General features: G+C 46.2%; 1 protein-coding gene across 3 annotated transcripts in view; it reads right to left on the reverse strand.

Moving 5' to 3' along the window:
* Window positions 1–18,976, reverse strand: part of pmfbp1 (polyamine modulated factor 1 binding protein 1) — a 578,164-nt gene that overhangs the window by 457,944 nt on the left and 101,244 nt on the right. For all 3 annotated transcript variants that reach the window (XM_033035745.1, XM_033035744.1, XM_033035743.1), the window contains one exon: window positions 17,456–17,523. In XM_033035745.1, the coding sequence (XP_032891636.1) occupies window positions 17,456–17,523 (68 nt within the window). The remainder of the gene's footprint in view (window positions 1–17,455; window positions 17,524–18,976) is intronic.

Genomic DNA, 18,976 nt, shown 5'->3' on the forward strand with positions numbered 1-18,976 from the left:
TTCCACTGTCTTAAGAACATTGAGCTCCAGGTTGTTGCGATGGCACCAGGTCGCCAGCTGTGTCACTTCCTGTCTGTAGGCACATTCTTCCCCATCCTGGATCAGTCCAATCAGGGTTGTGTCATCCACAAACTTGAGAAGCTTGTCAGAGGAGTCAGAGGAGATGCAGTCATTGGTGTAGAGAAAGTAGAGGAGAAGGGAGAGTACGCAGCCTTGCGGTGCTCCTATGCTGAGGGTTTGTGGATGTAGAAGGGTCCAGTCTTTGCAGACTGGGGTCTGGCTGTGTTGGTTGGGGGGGGGGGGGGGGGTACCAGGGTTACGTTTCGGCTTGTCAAACCTGCAGTAGAACTCATTCAGGTCATTGGTCAGCTTACGGTTGTTCAAAGAGCAGGGGGCTTTCCTCTTGTAGCTGGTGATTCTTTCAAGCCATTCCAAACTGAAGAAGAGTCATTAGCTGAGAAATTGCTCCTCAATTTCTCAGAGTACCTTTCCTTGCCAGCTCTGATTCCTCTTCTCAGCTTGTACTTGGCCTGCCTGTAGAGGTCTGCATCCCCGCTCCTGTAGGCTTCTTCTTTAGACTGTCGGAGCTGCAACAACGACAAGCCCTGCAGTAAACCAGGGCTTGTCATCGTTGAACCAGGTCCGGGTCCTAGTTGGAATGCAACTGTCCTCATAAAAGCTGACATATGCTGATACAATGTCTGTGTACTCATCGAGCCTTGTGGTTGCTTCCCTGAACACATTCCAATCCGTGCAGTCAAAGCAGGATTGTAGGTTCTCAATGCCCTCGCTTGCCACCTTTTTGATGTTCTGACCACAGGCTTAGCAGCTTTTAGTTTCTGCCTGTAGGTCGGAATAAGGTGAACTAGACAATGATCAGAGCGACCCAGACCCGCCCGGGGAACAGAGCGATATGCGTTCTTGATTGACGTGTAACAGTGGTCAAGTGTTCTCTCCCCTCTGGTGGGGCAGGTAACATGAAGTCTGTATTTTGGAAGGTCACGGCTGAGGTTAGCTTTGTTAAAGTCCCCCAAAACAATGACCGTGGAGTCCGGGAAGTCACTCCCTACCCTCATTACCTGGTCAGCGAGTTGCGTTTGCACCTCATGTACGCAGGCATGGAGGGGGGGGGGGGTATATAAACGCCAACGAGAATATTGTTAAATCCCCTCGGAGAGTAGAAGGGTTTGCAGTTTACAAAAAGGGATTCTAGGTTGGGAGAGCAGAGGTTTGACAATACCATGATGTTGCTGCACCAGTCCTGGTTGGTATAGAAGCATATTCTACCGCCTCTTGATTTCCCCGCTACCTCCACTTCGCAGTCTGCTCTGTGAAGTTGGAAGCTAGCCAGTTGCAGCATGCTGTTCGGAGTCGACTCACACAGCCAGGTCTTGGTGAAGCACAGGGCAGCGGCTCACGAGAAGTCCTTGTTTGGCCGGCGCAGGAGTTGCAGTTCGTCCACTTTGTTATTGAGAGAACGTACATTTGCCAGGCATATGCCCGGCAGTGGTGTCGTCGCCAGAGTCGGGTGAGTGCTCCAGAGCGCTTCCCACGGGTCCTCCTCCGTCTCAAGACCTTGAACGCAGCCACAGCCCCAACGACGAGTAATCAGCGAGTGAGAGAAATCCGGAACGATATTTGGTGGTATTGTATGTCCGATGTTAATGAGTACCTCTCTCATTAAAGTAATCTTTGTAGAGTTTTCACAGAAAACGCAAACGAACAGACACATACAAAACAGCAAGGAGCAGTACACCGTGGCAGCCATCGTCGGCGCCAGCAACAGCAGCTACACTGCAAGCAGTTGGATTCAGAAATGAGAGGGGGAGTTAGCACTTCAGGAGTACTTAACATTGTGTTCATCCTTTTATATTTTTTAATTGTTAAATTTGAGCAATGTATGTAGACTATATTGAATATTTTGTATAGCCTCCGAAAATGTCGGATGAATTCTTTGCGCGGTTCATGTATTGTATATTTATTACCTGAATAAAGTCTGTTTTGAAATTTTTTTTTTTAATGGTTACAATATGAGCATCAGTCTTCACACATTCCCATTTATACCAAACCATACCTAACTGATGTTGAAAGGTGTTGATAATCAGCTTCTTTGAACGATTTTAGTCATTCTGGTGAACATATTACTAGTGTCTTTGGGGCGGATGTTCCAAAATTTAGACCCAGTAACATTAAAGGAACAGCAATATGTCAGAATAATGTATGCGTGGTAAGTGTTGATGTTCTCAACCATCAGAAGCATTTAGTGTAGTTTAGTTTATTATTGTCACGTGTACCCACGCACAGTGAAAAGCATTAGTTTGCATGCTACCCAGTCAAAGAAAAGACTACGCAACAATACAATCAAGCCATCCACAGTGCGCATATAAAGGATCTGTCCCCTTCTTGTTGGCAGAGGTTGTGGTTTTGAGAGTGCTATTTGTGCAGCCTTGCCGGGGAACTGCAATACATTTTGTAGACGTTATATGTTGCAACCTGCAGACCTGGATTAAGTGGATGTGGAGAGGCCGTTTCCACTAGTGGGAGAGGGCACAGCCTCAGAATAAAAGGACACGCCTTTAGAAAGGAACTGAGGTGGAATTTCTTTAGTCACAGAGCGATGAATCTGTGGAATTCATTGCCATAGACGTCATTGGGTATTTTTAAGGCAGATTCTTGATTAGTAAAGATGTCAAGGGTTATGGGGAGAAGGCAGGAAAATGGGGTTGAGAGGGGAAGATAGATCAGCCATGATTGAATGGTGGAGGAGACTCAATGGGCTGAAGGGCCTAATTCTGCTCCTATGAACATAAACCATTGAGCACTGTTTAGGATGGGTCTGAGCTACCGATCAAGTGTGTTACTTTGTCACGTTATTATTAGCAGATTATTATCTAAATGGTGTCAATTTGGGAAAAGGGGAAGTACAACGGGATCTGGGGGTCCATGTTCATCAGTCACTGAAAGTGAACATGCAGGTACAGCAGGCAGTGAAGAAAGCGAATGGCATGTTGGCCTTCATAACAAGAGGAGTTGAGTATAGAAGCAAAGAAATCCTTCTGCAGTTGTACAGGGCCCTGCAGAGACCACATCTGGAGTATTGTGTGTAGTTGTGGTCTACATATTTGAGGAAGGACATTCTTGCTATTGAGGGAGTGCAACGTAGGTTCACCAGCTTAATTCCCGGGATGGCAGGACTGTCATATGTTGATAGAATGGAGCAGCTGGGCTTGTATACTCTGGAATTTAGAAAGATGAGAGGGGATATTATTGAAACATATAAGATTATTAAGGCTTTGGAAATGCCAGAGGCAGTAAACATGTTCCCGAAGTTGGGGGAGTCCAGAGTAGTTTAAGAATAAGGGGTAGGCCATTTAGAATGGAGATGAGGAAAAACTTTTTCACACAGAGTTGTGAGTCTGTGGAATTCTCTGCTGCAGATGGCAGTGGAGGCTTTCAAGAGAGAGTTAGATCAAGCTCTTAAAGATAGCGGAGTCAGGGGATATGGGGAGAAGACAGGAACGGGGTACTGATTGTGGTTGATCAGCCACAATCACATTGAATGGCAGTGCTGGCTTGAAGGGGTGAATAGCCTACTCCTGCACCTATGTCCTATTGTCCTGGATGGAGTCAAGGTTTTTGGATGTGAGGGATGAGTCACTTAAGGATACCATTCCTCCAAGCTGTTGATATAGTTGAATTTCCGGTCGATAGCAATCACCAGAATGTTGATGGTGGGTGTCAATGCTCATAAATTGAATAAAAGGATAGAATAAAAGGATCAGAACAAAAGGACGTACCTTTTGAAAGGAGATGAGAAATTTCTTTAGTCAGAGCGTGGTGAATCTGTCACAAATTAATTGCCACAGAAGGCTGTGGAGGCCACGTCATGGGGTATTTTTTAGGCGGGGATTGATAGATTCTTGATTAGTACAGGTATCAGGGGAGGCAGGAGAATGGGGTTGAGAGGGAAAAAAAGATCAGCTATGATTGAACGGTGGAGCAGACTTGAAGGAATGAATGCTCCCAGAACTTATGACAATCGGTAGGATTTTTTCCAGTTAGAAACAGTCCAATGCCTGGCACTTCTGTAGGATGAAAATTATCTCCTCAAACCTTGTCAGAATGTTATGAAGTTCTTGCTGCATGCAGGTATGGACTGCTGAGGAATTGCACTCATTTACGAGTATCCTACTTCTTACATGGTGTTGGAAGGAAGATTAAAGCAATTGTTAATCTTTGGTGGCGTCAGGGTCTAACGAAAATCGCATTTGTCTTCGTTAGTGCAGAGTATTACCCTGATTGGAATGTTTTCTACTTGATATGCATTAACTTCAATGTCACCAGAGCTCCTCAATACTCAGCCAAAACCTGCCTTGATATCAAGGACAGTCAACCTATCCCTATACCTGTATCCCTAAACCTCCTCCATCAACTCAATCCAGGGACCACGACAGTTCTTTCAGGTGGGGCAGAGGTTCGCTTGCATCTCCTCTAACCTCATCTACTGTACCCATTGTTCTCGATGTGGATGACTATATAACGGCGAGACCAAGCACAGACTGGGCAATCGTTTCAATGAAAACCTCTGATCAGTCCGCCTTGGTCCACATGATCTCGCGGTTGCCAAAAATGTTAACTCCCCCTCCTATTCCCATACTGATCTTTCTGTCCTGGGCCTCCTCCACTGTCAGAGTGAGGCCATGCAAATTGGAGGAAGAGCACCAGCTGTATGAATATGGATGTCTCGAATTTCAAGTAGCCCTTTCATTCCTTCTCTCTCTGTCCCTCACCTACCCTAGTTGCCTTGCTAGTTTCAGTGTTTGTATTCCTTCATTATCACCTCTTCTACAGACAACAATGGACCATTATGCGCTCCACCTTTCCCTGGTCATCGGTGCCAGCTGTGATTGTTCTGTACCTTTTCATACTTCTGGTTTCCCTCTCCCCTGACTCTTAGTCTGAAGAAGGGTCTCGGACTGAACTGTCACCCATTCCTTTTCTCCAGAGATGCTGAGTTACTGCAGCATTTGGTATATATCTTGGTGTCTATAAAGCGACATCTGCAGTTCGTTCCTACACAGTCAAACTCGCCTTTGAAATTGTCTTCCTTCATCCAACATTGAGATGTTTTTAGCTAAATAGTCCTCACAAAACTCAGGCCTATTTGAGCAGCGGTGAACAGATTACTGGTGAATAAGTGTGGCTTGGTGGCACTATCAATGACACCTTCCTGCACTTTACTGATGAATGAAAAAGGATAGATTAGGGAGAAATTAATTGTATTAAGTGTCCTTTATTGTGAAGAACATAATTTATCATGCTGTTGGATAGATGCTAGTGTGGCAAGTGTACTGTAACAGTTCTGCTAGAGGTACAAGGCAAACCGGCAATGTAGAGAGATGCAGAACTGTGAGTAGATTCGGCAAGAGAAAGACTGAGCGAGAGGTTACGATGAACTGTTCATTTTAAAGGTACCCCACAGATTAATATTAAAGTCTCAGCAAAAGCTTAAGTCTCATCAAATGGATGTAAGGGAACATCCATTTAAGCCAAACGCATTTTTGCAATTTCTGTTTCATTTTCCGCACCTTTCTTGTGGTGACGGGGTAGACGTAGAAGAACGATCCTAGGCTTGCGTCCAACTTTGGACAACATTTCCATGGGTTACTTGGAATATACCTGATTTTCTCCCTGGGTGTGAAATAAATTTCTGCAGAGAAAGGATGTATCAGTTGCCATCTTTCAAAATTATATAGATCTTGGATGTATGGTATTTCGAAGTTGGAGGATAGCAAATTTGACCTGATTATTTAAGAAAATAAAAAGTGGGGAGGGGGAACAAGGATGAAGTACAGACCACTTGGAATCTATATGAAAGATATTACAACAGAACACTTGGAATAACAGGATAGAGTGGAGTCTACGTGCACTGATGAAAGGGAAATTATGCTCATCTAATCTATTAAAATGTTTAAAATCTAATGAATAGAATACAAAGTGGAACCGGTGGATGTTACATATTTAGATAGGCAGAAAGCTTTTGATAAAGCACACAGGGCTGGACAACAAGGTTAAATCCTACGGAATTGGTGCTAATGCACTGTTATGGACTGAGAATTGTATAACAGACAGAAAACAAAGTGTTGGAATCTTTCTCCTATTGGTAAATTATCGCTAGTGGGGTACCACAGGGATCGTTGAGTAAAATACAAAATGTTGAAGGAGCTTGGCAGGTCAGTCAGCATCTGTGGAGGGAATGGACAGACGATGTTTCGGGTTGGGACCCTTCCTATGCATTTTACTCACATGCATCGTGTAACCACAGGGATTGTTGCCTGGGCAACGGCTATCACAATCTACATGAACACTTCCAAATGTCCACGTTTGCTGATGACTGAAAATTAGATGGAATTGAGAGTAGGGAAGAATGGGGGTGGGGAGGGGGGGGGGGGGGCTGGGAGGAGAAGAGAGTCAGGGGGGAGAGAGATAATTTAGAGAAAGGCAGGGGGAGGAGGGGGGGGGTGAGAGGAGAGATGGGGATAGAGGGAGGGCAGTGGGAGGGGGAGGAGAGGAATGGAGAGAGGAGAGAGGGAGGTAGAAGGGGAGAGGGGGAGAGAGGGAAGGGGAGAGGGTGAGAGAGAGGGAAGAGTAGAAGGGAGAGGTCGGCGAGAGGGAGGTGGGAGAGAGTGAGGGGGGGGAGAGGGAAAGAACAGAGAGGGAGGAACCTAGAGGGAGGAACAGAGAGGGGGGGGAGAGAGGGAGGGATGGGAGGGGGTAGAGGGAGGGAGGAACGGTCCAGGAGAGGGTGGGGAGAGAAGAAGGAGACAGGGGAGCCGCAGGGGAGGGAGGAGGGGGAGCACAGAGTGAGGGGGAGAGAGAGAGAGGGACGAGACGTGATGGGAGGGGGGAGAGGGAAGGGAGAGGGGGGGGAGAGAAAGCGAAGGGAGAAGGGGAGGAGCAGGTGAGGGGGGGGAGAGGGCAGCGAAAAAGAGAGGCAGGGAAACAGGAGACGGGATGTGAGGGAGGGGGAGGGGGGGAGAGGGAGGTGGAGGTGGAGAGAGGGAGGGGGAGGGGGAGGGAGGGAGGAGGATAGGGGGGAGGGGGAGAGAGGGAGGAGGAGAGGGGGGAGGGGGAGAGAGGGAGGGGGAGGGGGAGGGGGAGGGAGGGTGCGAGAGGGGGAGAGGGGGAGGGAGAGAGGGTGCAACTGGGTGAGGGAAAGAGGCTGGGGAGAAGGGTGAGGGAGAAGAGAGGGAGGGGGAGAGAGGGGAGGGGGAGAGGTAGGGGGAGAGAGGGAGGGGAAGAGGTAGGGGGAGAGAGGTAGGGGGAGAGAGGTAGGGGGAGAGAGGGAGGGGGAGGAGGAGAGAGGGAGGAGGAGAGGGGGGAGAGGGAGAGAGAGGGAGGGGGAGAGGGGGAGGGAGGGTGCGAGAGGGGGGAGGGGAGGAGAGTGGGACGGGTGTGAGAGAAAGAGGCTGGGGGAGAAGGGTGAGGGAATGAGGGAAGGGGAGAATGGGAGTGGCGAGGAGGGAGAGGGGGAGATAAGGGGGTGTGAAAAGAGTGGGGAGAGAGAGGGGGACTGCGAAGGGGAGAGGGATGGGGCTGAGGGAGAGATGCAGGGGAGAGGGTTGGAGGGTAGGTGGGGGAGAAGGTAGATGAGAGAAGCTGGGGGGGGAGTGAGGTGAGGGGAGAGAGGGAGGAGGGGCCAGTGATAGGAGGAGAGGGGAGAGAGAGGGAGGGGAGATGAGAGAGGTGTGGGGTGATGGGGAGAGAGGGATTGGGGAGAACGTGGAGGGAAGGGGGAGGGAGGGGAGGTAGGGGAGAGAGTGAGAGGGTGTGGGAGAGGGATGCGGCTGTATGGGAGAGAGAGGAAGGGGAAGTGGGAGGGTGAGCAAGCAAGAGGGGGAGAGAGAGGGAGGTTGAGGGAAATAGGGATGGAAGGAGAGAGGGAGTTTGGTACAGAGGGAGGGCTGGAGAGAGGTGCGGGAGAAGGGGATCGAACTCAAGAGAGCGAGGGAAGGAGAGAGGGAGGGATGAGGGTTATGGAGGGGGGAGTGAGGTAGTGGGACAGAGCAGAGGAGGAGGGGGAGGAGAAGAGAGGGAAAGGGGAGAGAGGGGTGAGAGAGGGAGAGAAAGAGTTGGGGAAAGAGGGAGGAGAGAGGGAGGGCAGGAGAAGAGGAGGGGTGAATAGAGACGGAGGGGTGAAGGAGGAGGGAGAGGGAGGGGGATGGGGAGAGGAATGATGGTGGAAAAGGTGGGAGAGATAGGCAGGGCAGGAGAGAGGGGGGAGATAGAATGAGGGCGAAAGGTGGAAAAGCGAGGCAGGGCAGAAGAAAGGGTGAGCGTAATAGGCTGGGAGAGATGGAGGGCGGGCGAGAGGAACGGTGGGAGAGGGAGGGCAGGAGAGAGGGGGGAGTGAGGGAGGAGGGAGAGAGGGAGGGGTGAGAAGGAGTGGGGAGGAGAGGGAAAGGGGAGAGAAGGGAAGAGAGGGAAAGGGGAGGGAGGGTGGAGAGGGAAGGATAGAGATGGGAATAGGGAGAGAGGGAGGGCGGGAGAGAGGGAGAGAGAGAAAGGGAGGAGAGAGAATGACGGGTGAGGGAGGGGGCAGGAAAGAGTCAGGAGAGGAGCAGGGGAGTTGGAGATAGGCAGTGGGCGGAGATGGAGGGCAGGTGTGGGCGGAAGAGAGGAGGGAGAGAGTGGAGGAGAGGCATGGAGGGGGCATAGATGGAGGGGAGAGGGATGGAAGGTAGAGATGTAAGGGATAAAGGGAGGGTTTAGAAAGGGAGGGTTTTGAGGGGGAGAGGGGAGAGAGGGTGAGGGGGAGAAATGGAGGGAAGGGAAGAGAGAGGGAGAGAAAGAGTTTTGTGGAGAGGGAGGGAAGGAGGGAGGGAGGGCGCCACAGAGGGAGGGCAGGAGAGGGGGAGTGTGGGAGAGAGGGGAGGGCGGGAGAGTGGGGGAGGTGAGGTAAGAGTGAAGGAGGTAAGACAGGGAGGAGGAGGAGTGAGGGGGAGAGGATGGATGGGAGAGGGACAGGACTGGAGAGGGGGAGAGAGGGAGGGGTGAGGGGTATGGGAGGTCATGGTGAGGGTTGTGGAGGTGATGGAGGGAGGGTAAGGGAGGGAGGGAGAGTGAGGGAGGGTGGGGGAGAGGTGGGGCGGGAGAGACAAAGGGCTTAGAGAACGAGGGCAGGAGAGGGGGAGGGCGGGAGGGAGGAGGAGGAAAGAGAAGAGAGGGAGGGTGGATAGAGAGGGGTTGAAGGGGGAGAGACTGAGGGAGGATGGGGAGCAAGAGAGTGGATGAGAGAGAGAGGGGGAGGGAGGAGGAGAGAGAGGGAGAGAAAGGGAGGTTTGGGGAGGGCAGGGGTTAGTGAGGGGGAGGGGTGAAGGTAGATGGAGGGGTGAGGAAGAAGAGGGAGGGATGGGGAGTGGAACAATGGGAGAGAGAGTGGGAGAGATAGGCAGGGCAGGAGAGAGGGAGGGGAGAATAGGGAGGGGGAGATAGGGAGGGAGAGAAAGAATGAGGGCGAGAGGCCAGAAGAGAGAGGCAGGGCAGGAGAAAGGGTGGGCATTATAGGCAGGGGAAGAAAGATGGAAGTGGAGATGAAGAAAGAAGGAGGGAGGAAGGGAGCGAAGGGTGAGTATGGGGGTTGCGAGGGATGGCGTGAGAGGGAGGGCGGGAGAGAGTGACGGGGAAAAAGGGAGGAGAGGGTGGTGAGAGGGAGAGGGTGGAAGAGAGAGTCAGGGCAGGGGAAAAGGGGAGATAGGCAAGGGGGGAGAGATGGAGGGTGGATGTGGGCAGGAGAGAGAGGGGGAAGAGCGAGTGGAGGAGAGGAATGGAGGGGGAATAGATGGAGGGGAGAGCAATGGGAGAGCGATGGAGGGTTTAGAGAGAGCGAGAGACTGAGGGGGAGAAAGGGAAGGGAAGGGGAGAGTGAATTAGGGTAGATGAGATTGGGAGGATGGGAGAGACGGACGAGAGGGAGGGAGAAAAGGAGGGTGTGAGTGAGGAATGGGTGAGGGAGCAGTGAGGGGTGAGTGGGATGGCAGAAGGGGGGTTGGAGAGGGGGGTGAGTGAGAGTGAGAGTGAGGGAGAGGGGAGAATGAGGGAGGGAGAGAGAATGTGAGGGAGGAGGAGAGGGAGAAAATGGGAGGGCGGGAGAGAGGGAGGGGGAAAAAGAGGAAAAGGGAGGGAGGGGGAGGGATAGAGAGATGGAAGAGGAGAGAGATGGAGAAGGTGAGAGTGTGGGAGAGTGGGAGGGAGGATAACATAGGGAGAGAGAGGGTGGAAGAGAGGGAGGGGATGATAGGGAGAGGGAGGGGATGATAGGGGGAGGGAGGGCAGGGTGAGGGGAGGGATGGTGGGGTAAAGGATGGAGGGGAGTGGGAAGGGGAGAGAGAGAGAGAGGACAGGAGAGAGGGAGTTGGAGAGCGGGAGAGAGGGAGGGGGTAAGAGAGGGCGCGGGGCAGAGGAGGCGGGTGGTGGAGAGGGAGGGCGAGAGAGAGAAAGGTGTGAGAATGGGCTCAGGGAGGGAGGAGGGCTGGGATAGGGAGGCCGGGAGACCGGGAGAACAGGAGTGAGAGCTTGGGCGGGGGAGAGGCAGGAATGAGGGAGGGTGGGAGCAGGAAGGGCGGGAGAGAGGGTGGGAGAGGGAGAGAGGGTGGGAGATAGGGAGGAGAATTATTTGTGATAGGGAGGAGAGAGAATGATTCGTGAGAGGGCGGGAGAGAGAGGCAGGGCAGGACAAAGAGGGGAAGAGAGATGGGAGGGAGAGAGGGGGGGGAGTGAGGGAAGTAGAGAGAGGGAGGGCGATGTAGAAGGGCAGGAGAGAGGGAGGGCAGGAGCGGAGAGAGTGAGGAGGATAATAAGGGCGGGTGAGAGTGAGAGGGCGGGAGATGCAGGGCAGGAAAAAGGGAGGGCGAGAGATGGAGGGCAGGTGAGTGAGGGCAGGAAGTTGCAGAATTCAATATTGAAATGGCCAGGAATAGGTGCTGCTCCTGAAGCCTTGTCCATCCTCTCACTGACACACTGGCAGAAATATCCATGCTAGTGGGATGATGAGCGATGGAAGTGGGAAAGCAGGAAGCTCGGGGTCCCCCACCTGGACTGAACATGGAGTGGTCACCCAAACAGTATATAGTTGCTCCAGCACAGTGAGAAACCAGAACACCAGGAGAAAACCCACGGGGACAACATACAAACTCCGTACAGACTGCACTCAAATCCCCGATCGAACCCGAGTCTCTGGCACTGTAAGGCAGCAACTCTCACTACTCTACCGTGCCGACCTCTTAATGCTAAAAGGATGAAGGAATACGGGGAGAAGAAAGGAAGAGGGTACTTAAAAGGGTGATCAGTCACAATTGTGTTGAATGGTGGAGCATGTACGGCTTACTATTCTTCTTACCTTTCTGTCTTAAACATTCAATGGACACACATTCTAAGATCACTAAGTTCCACCAGTTTTCAATTTTGTTCCACTTATTGTCAATATTCCTTTGCCTTCTTGTGCCATTCCAATATCCATTTTGCCAATAGACAAGACCATTGACATTCTCCTGAAGTCAAAAGCTTTGTCTCTTCCTTATTAAGCTCATGGCCAATTTTTATATCATTTGTGGTAGCACAATTGCACAGCGGTCAAATTGCTGCCTTACAGCGCCAGTGACCCGGGTTCGATCCTGACTGAGGATGCTGTCTGTACGGAGTTTGTGCATTCTCCCCATGACCGCAATGGGTTTCACCGGGTGCTCCGGTTTCCTCTCACACTCCAAAAATGTACAGGTTTGTAGGTTAATTGGCTTTGGTAAAAATTGTCCCTAATGTTCAGGATAGTGTTAGTGTATGGGGATCACTGGTCAGCATGGACTTGGTAGGCCAAAGGGCCTGTTTCCACGCTGTATCTCGAAATTAAACTAATCTTTAAATTACTTTATTAGATGGCTACTTATATTCTGTCAATAGATCAGTAGATGTTGGAATATTGGTTGTGGGGTTTATGTAGTTCTAAAGGAGATGTTGCGTCCAAACCTACAGGGAAAGACCCCAAGCCAAGTTTCCTGCACCTGCTTGGGATTTGCACAGGAAGGTTACCATCAAAGAGCAGCAAGCTTCACAGATGATGTTGAAGCATGTTTCTATGTGAGTGGTCCACATGTGCGTGTTTGAAAATCACTGAAGTATACTTTGCCTGCGATTAGATGTACAGCGCACTTCCTCACGCATTGGCACATCTTAGACGCAGAACAAAATTCATGGATTCTCTACATTGTTGAGAAGGGCAGGAGAGCCCCTGGTTTTCACTTCAGTTTCATCTTTCATTGAAATTCTTCCACATGGTTCACAAAGCAAGGCACTTCGCAATTAGTTTGTAGACATATACTTTCACACTGACTTAGCATATAAGGAATGCTCTTGGATACAATTCTGTGTCAAAAAAATGTCTTCAAAGAGTGGATTTAGATTTAGACTTCCGACTGAAATTAAACTTCGGAATTGTTTTTTTTTAAATTTAAAGTTTTGTAAGGAAGAAGGCCTTTCACTTAAATATGCCTTTAATGACCTTAACATGCTGAAACATTTAATAACCAATGAAGCATTTTTGAAATGTAGTTAACAATTACTATGTTGCAGCTTTATAAGACATTGATCAGACTGCATTTGGAGGACTATGTGCAGTTCTGTCACCCTATTGAGGGAAGGTTGTGGAGGGTTTGGAAAGGGTGCAGGTTTACCAAAATGCTGCCTGGATTAGAGGAAGCGAGCTACGATGAGAGGTCAGACAAACTTGGATTGTTTTTTCTTGAGAATCGGAGGCTGAGAAGAGACCTGAATTACCTGGAACTTACTTGGGACGTATGTTACTTTGCTACTTGTCAGGTCAAGCCAGTGTAAAACAGGACTTTCTGCATCATTATGTAAGGAGATGCAAATGGAACTGGCAATGTACATTCATGAGTGAACATTCCCTCCCCTGACATTATGATGGAACCAATATTACGATTGAAGTGGCTGAAGATGATTGAGCCTGTTGACACTGCTCGGAAGTCATGATGCAAAAAGTCAACTTTAGCCATGTTGTTCAGTACATACCACATGAATATATCTCCAACAATAATCGTAGACAATTGCTGGATTAATTGTAAGGAATTCTGCACCAAAAAATGGGAACCATCTCAATTTAATATAAGGTACACAAAAATGCTGGAGAAACTCAGCGGGTGCAGCAGCATCTATGGAGCGAAGGAAATAGGTAACCCTTCTTCAGTCTTCAGTCTGAAGAAGGGTTTTGGCCCAAAACTTTACCTATTTCCTTCGCTCCATAGATGCTGCTGCACCCGCTGAGTTTCTCCAGCATTTTTGTGTACCTTCGATTTTCCAGCAACTGCAGTTCCTTCTTGATCAATTTAATATAACCTGACTATGATGTTCAACTGCTATTGTTTGTGAAAAGTGAAAATTAAACAGAACACTATTAAATATAGTTAAGCAATAAAAAAAGATGGTGGAAGGATAATGTCTTCCCTGTTTTTAAATAACAATAATGACATTACTTAAAAACTGATAACTTAAATTATAGCATACTGATATGCCTTTTCAGCTATGTTGTGGAATTTTAAACAAAAAACTTCAAATGCACACTTTAAAAATCTGGAATATTTGCCATAAAGTAAGTTTGTCTGATGTCCATTTAGTCCTGTTGTCCAACGCATTTACAATTATAATGTCTAACATTTCACAAAGGATCAATTAATTCCACATGGAAATCTCTTGCTATTCATTTAAAATAATCCTCCAGTATTGATGACAGGAAGTAAAATAAGTATTATTCAGTTGCGAAAAGCATAAGCTATTAAAGTCATAAATACTCATGCAAAAATACTCTGCTGAAGCAATTTCTACATTGCATTGTAAATATTATTTGATGTTTATCGTTACTGAATTAAGGTCATTCCTAAATAAGGTGGATAGACATACATTACATGCATCTAACTCATAGAATTTGAGGGGAGGAAAGGATGATTTAGTGCAAAGCTCATTGCTTGCTCATGATTAAAATGATTCCAAAAAATGTTCAAGGATCAACTATTATTAAGTCATTAACTTCTCTTTTCAGTAACCTCAAATTTTACTAATTTCACATGCAGCAGGGAAAACTGCATACTTGTCAAATATTAATAAAATAATGTAGATACTGATTTTAAAGTAAAATTGATGAATTAAGAGTATTGTGTAGCACTAAATATGACAGACAAAAAAATCTTACATCATCCTTATGAACTATGATCTCAATTGGGTTATTGACTGTGGAATGAGGAGGAACAAAGCTTTCCTGCATTTGTGTAAATTTGAATGATTGAAAAATGTGATGTCAACCTAATCAAATATTCTAATGACACTACCCTTCTTGAATCACAAATGAAGATACATTATTTAAACAAATTAGCAGAGGATTGCTATACCGATGTAAAAACATTTATCCCCTCATATGCAGTGGATGGAAACTTGGGGGAAACTGCATATGAATGAATTTAAAAAAAAATAGCTACAAGTAGCATTGTCATGAAGTGAACAGAAGACTTCAAACGTGCATTTGAATCAGAAGTAAAAATAAGAATGCAAAGTTGTGAGATGTTGCAAATCCAGAGATAATAGTGACTGAAGCCTTCATTTACCTCAAGATCATCTCTCATTCCCAAAACTAACCAACAAAAAGAATTGGATAGGAAAGAACTGCAGACGCTGGTCTACACCGAAGACAGACACAAAATGCTGGAGTAACTCAGCGGGACAGGCAGCATCTCTGGAGTGAAGGAAATGGTGACTTTTCGGGTCGAGACCCTTCTTCAGAAGCACGTCATCCATTCTTTCTCTCCAGAGATGCTGCCTGTCCCACTGACTTGCTCCAGCATTTTGTGTCTATCTTCAATAAACAGAATTGTTCAATATAACATGAAACTTGAGAGATGGAATTTGTATAATCAACAGATGTAAATGCAGAACAAAAGAACATTTAAAAAAAACGCATATCCAGTTTTATTATTAGTTGCCCTTTTTTTTAACAAAAATTATGGGTTTTTTTTTAATTTCACATCAAGGTATGTAATAATGTGAAATCAGTGGATTATGTTAGACATAAAAGTGATCTCTTTCTTTTATTGCCAATGAACATTTTAAAAGTAAGTTTGTTGCAATGACTGAATTCTTCACATTCGTGTAGTTTGCACTTTTAGAAAAAAAAATCTGATTTTATACCCCTGTTGTGAATGTGATCAAATAATTGTTTTGTTATAAAGTTTAGATTTAAATTGAACAAAAATGTTTAGTTTAGTTTAGTTTAGAGATAGTGCTGAAACAGACCCTTCGGCACTGAGTCGGCTCGGACCAGCAATCCCCGCACACTGACACTATCTTACACACACTAGGGACAATTTTACTATTTTACCAAGCCAATTAGCCTGCAAACCTGTACGTATTTGGAGTGTATTGATGTACAATGTATTGATCCATTCTATGTTTAGATTTTCTGTTGTCTTAACACAAACAATTATTCGCAAAATTATGCCAAATTTTAATTTTAACATCGGCGATCCAATTTTGCAACTTATTGTAATAGTTTCAGGCAGAGCAGCCGAAGCTAAATTATGCTCTTCATTTACATGTTCTAGTCGTAGGATACATGCAAATGAAGGCTATTTGCATAATGGATTCCTGTCATTGCTTCAGCTCCTTTCTTTGCCTCCCATTCAGCGAGCTTTGATACCACAAACCAAGTTCTTTTTACGGAGAAAGGATTTTATATTGTACAACATGCCTCCGATTTGTAAAATAAATTCCTTCAGTGACCATCTGAAATTATCGGAGTGAAGCAGGCACCAAGGCTCTGGGTTTTCTTTTTTTTCCCTTAATTGCAGGAAATAACTTTTCTTTAATGAGGTACTTTATTTAAATTAAGCACCTGAGCCAATTAGTCAGCTATGACCTTGTCTGAAAAAACAAGGTTAAGGAAGAGTAGTATTTAAAAAATTTAAAAGCCTCTCCCCTTTGCCTCATCTTTTCAAATGTTAGGTAAAGCGATATGCTGATAATTACTTAATCAAATATGACAGAGGGGACTAATTTACTGATTACAATAAAGCCCGAGGGGGTTATGACAAAAATTTCTCTACAACTTCATTCCAGCTTTTATTTAAATAGGCTTTGATTATTTATAACAAAATATCATTGCAACATATTGTAGCAGATGAGACTGTAAAGCGTCGTCTCCCATCAGCTATAGTCCAATAAGCAGCCGGTCCTGTTCTGCTGCTGCTGCGGGTTCCCTGCGCCACAACACGGCAGTAATGCCAAGCTATTGGTGTGTTTACCCTTTGGGAATGTTAACTGTAATTCTTCAGCTTTTAAAATCAATTAACCCTTATGTTAATTAGTGTCAAGTCTATAGAAAGCAGCCGCAAATGGCAAGAGCTGGCACACTGCCATCCATTCACTGGCAGCGCCACAGCTCTCTTGATAACAGCGGGTATGTTAGGGCCCGTATGTACGTCTGTCAGAACTGTTGAGCCAAGGGAGATTATCCAGACCCCTACAGCAAACACGAAGTCATATCTGAAGGCGCAACTGGCAGGATTACCATGCGCTCCACTGTAAATCCTTCCTCAGAGGACATGTTTCAAGTTGAAAACAAGGATGTGTGCACTGTCTGTGTTTAATCATCTTTTGCTTGGCCGTGCAGAAGCGACTGCGGATACTTTCCCCCCTTCGAAGACAAAGCCGCCATGCCATCGACTGCCTCTTCGAAGGATGCCAGGAGATGAAAAAAAAAAACAGGAGCAACGACTTGGTGCCAGGGGCAATATGGCCAACTGTCAAAGCATGAGTCAGTGTTTTGTTCGACGTCGACCTGTGTTCTATTCAAGTTCGTTTACAAAAGCAACACCAACAGGAAAATACAAAAGGAACTATTTTGGAGTAATGCTTTCTTCCCGATGCCATGGGGAATGACAGAGAACCAAGCGTATTTGTCTGCGGGGTACTGGCACTTCACAGAGAAAAAACAAGGATTGAGCAAAAATTCTGCCTTGCACTTTACAAAAATGGGAATACAGGCAATGTTGGTGCGAACATCCTTTCTGACAGAACATTGGAGATTTACTACTTAATCTGGAGCTTGTTTTTAACCATCAATTGACCCAGGTACACAAGGAAAATAAAAATCATACTCTTGCAGCAAGCAGGCAGCCTGAGATTTATCTGCATTCAGTGCTATCACCAGGGAGATGAATGGGCCGATCTGTAGCCTTTTACAAGATCTACTATGGGAATGAAGGAGGAGGGATGCCAGAGAGACGTGTACAAACTTGAAGTGAGAAGGTTTAAAGGTGCTACTTGGACAAATCCTACAATACGTTGAATGGGGAAATTAAAATGTTTCTCTTTTTATGGGAGAGTGCCTCTTACTTACAGTGGAAGTGTTGCCGTGGATCCTGAAAGGTGTTCAGTTGGCATCACACGCAGCATTACCGACGAGAGCTGAAAACAAAAGGGACAAAAAGTACAAAAGGAATTTAAAAAATAATTAGGTATGGATTTTACATGAAACAACAGCAATGTTACGGATATACTTCTGCAACTTCCTCAAGTACTGCACAAGATTCAAAGTGTGTAGACTGCTGAATCGTTCTGCTGGTGATGGATTTTAACCTGGCATCTTCTGGGCAATTTTACAATGAGACGTGGATATATCTTTTAATCAAAATTTTCATTTTCAAGTATATGCTTCTGCATGTAAACGGAGGAGGTATTTGCTAACAATGCGTTTGTGGTGTGGAAAAAATCTTCGAGCATTTTGCTGGAACACAATGGCAGCAGCGCCTGTAAAAAACGACGATCGAGGGGGAACGAAGCTCTCTGCAGAGGGATAACGTTAAATGGGTCACGGGCTCTACCAGCTGCTAGGTTCCATACGCCGCAATCAAAGTGAATGTTCTAAAATTATTACAGTCAAACAGTCATGTGGTGGCAGTTAATGTCCCAAGTGTTTAATCATCTTACAGTAGAATGGTTTTATGCATATTTCATTTGCATATCATTAAGCTGGTTAAGCATGGGGTATTCAGAGTGGGATGAATACAATGCGAATCTCATATGATCCATATCAGAGAAGCTGGTCTGTTCAATGAACTGTCTGCGTTTTTTTTTGCTTTTAATCCGATGACTGTTACATTTCGTACATGGTGGCCGGAAGTCATTACTAATTCTAATTAAAAATTTTAAATTGCTGAAAATTTTGAAAATTATACAACAAAGGAAATTTAAGGGGACATGCATTCGCCAGTATAGAAATTTTGCTTAATAGGAAAGCAATGTTAATAACTATTTAATTTCTGTGAAAATAGGGACTTTTGTTTATATAAGTAAACAAAAAAAAATAGCAGACGTGAAAATTAAGTGAAATTGCAAATTAACGTTGCAACATTTGTTTGCCTCAAAGTCGCACTGCATGCGTCAATTATAATGCACAAATTGGTGTGCATATGATTGCGATAGCCACTATTAAACCATTAATGTGATTAATTAATTATTTCGCCCTGAAAGCCTATTATGCGTACACGACAGATACAGTGGAGTCTTTGTCACTTTCATACATGAATAACATAGTAATCGCAGGCCTTTGTGTATCTACTCAATGGTTTAATTCATTCACCCCAGCATTGCCTAGTTCTGGCAGATAATCAAAATTACTTCCTGGGAAAACTAAAAAGACAATTAAGCATGGAAATCTTTTGCTGATGTACAACATATGAATTCATTTGGAAATTAGGCCACTTTGTTCCTGCCTTCGCTCTCGCTTTTGTTTCCAATCTTAATATTCAAATGAGCTACATCGTGACTCTACTGTACAATTAGCTGGCGATAAAAGCCAGACACTGCTGACGGCGACATTTTGTGCAGAGGACATGCAGATGTCGCTGTTGTTCTTCAC

Source organism: Amblyraja radiata, chromosome 17 (assembly GCF_010909765.2).
Source record: "Amblyraja radiata isolate CabotCenter1 chromosome 17, sAmbRad1.1.pri, whole genome shotgun sequence".
Lineage (NCBI taxonomy): Eukaryota > Metazoa > Chordata > Chondrichthyes > Rajiformes > Rajidae > Amblyraja > Amblyraja radiata.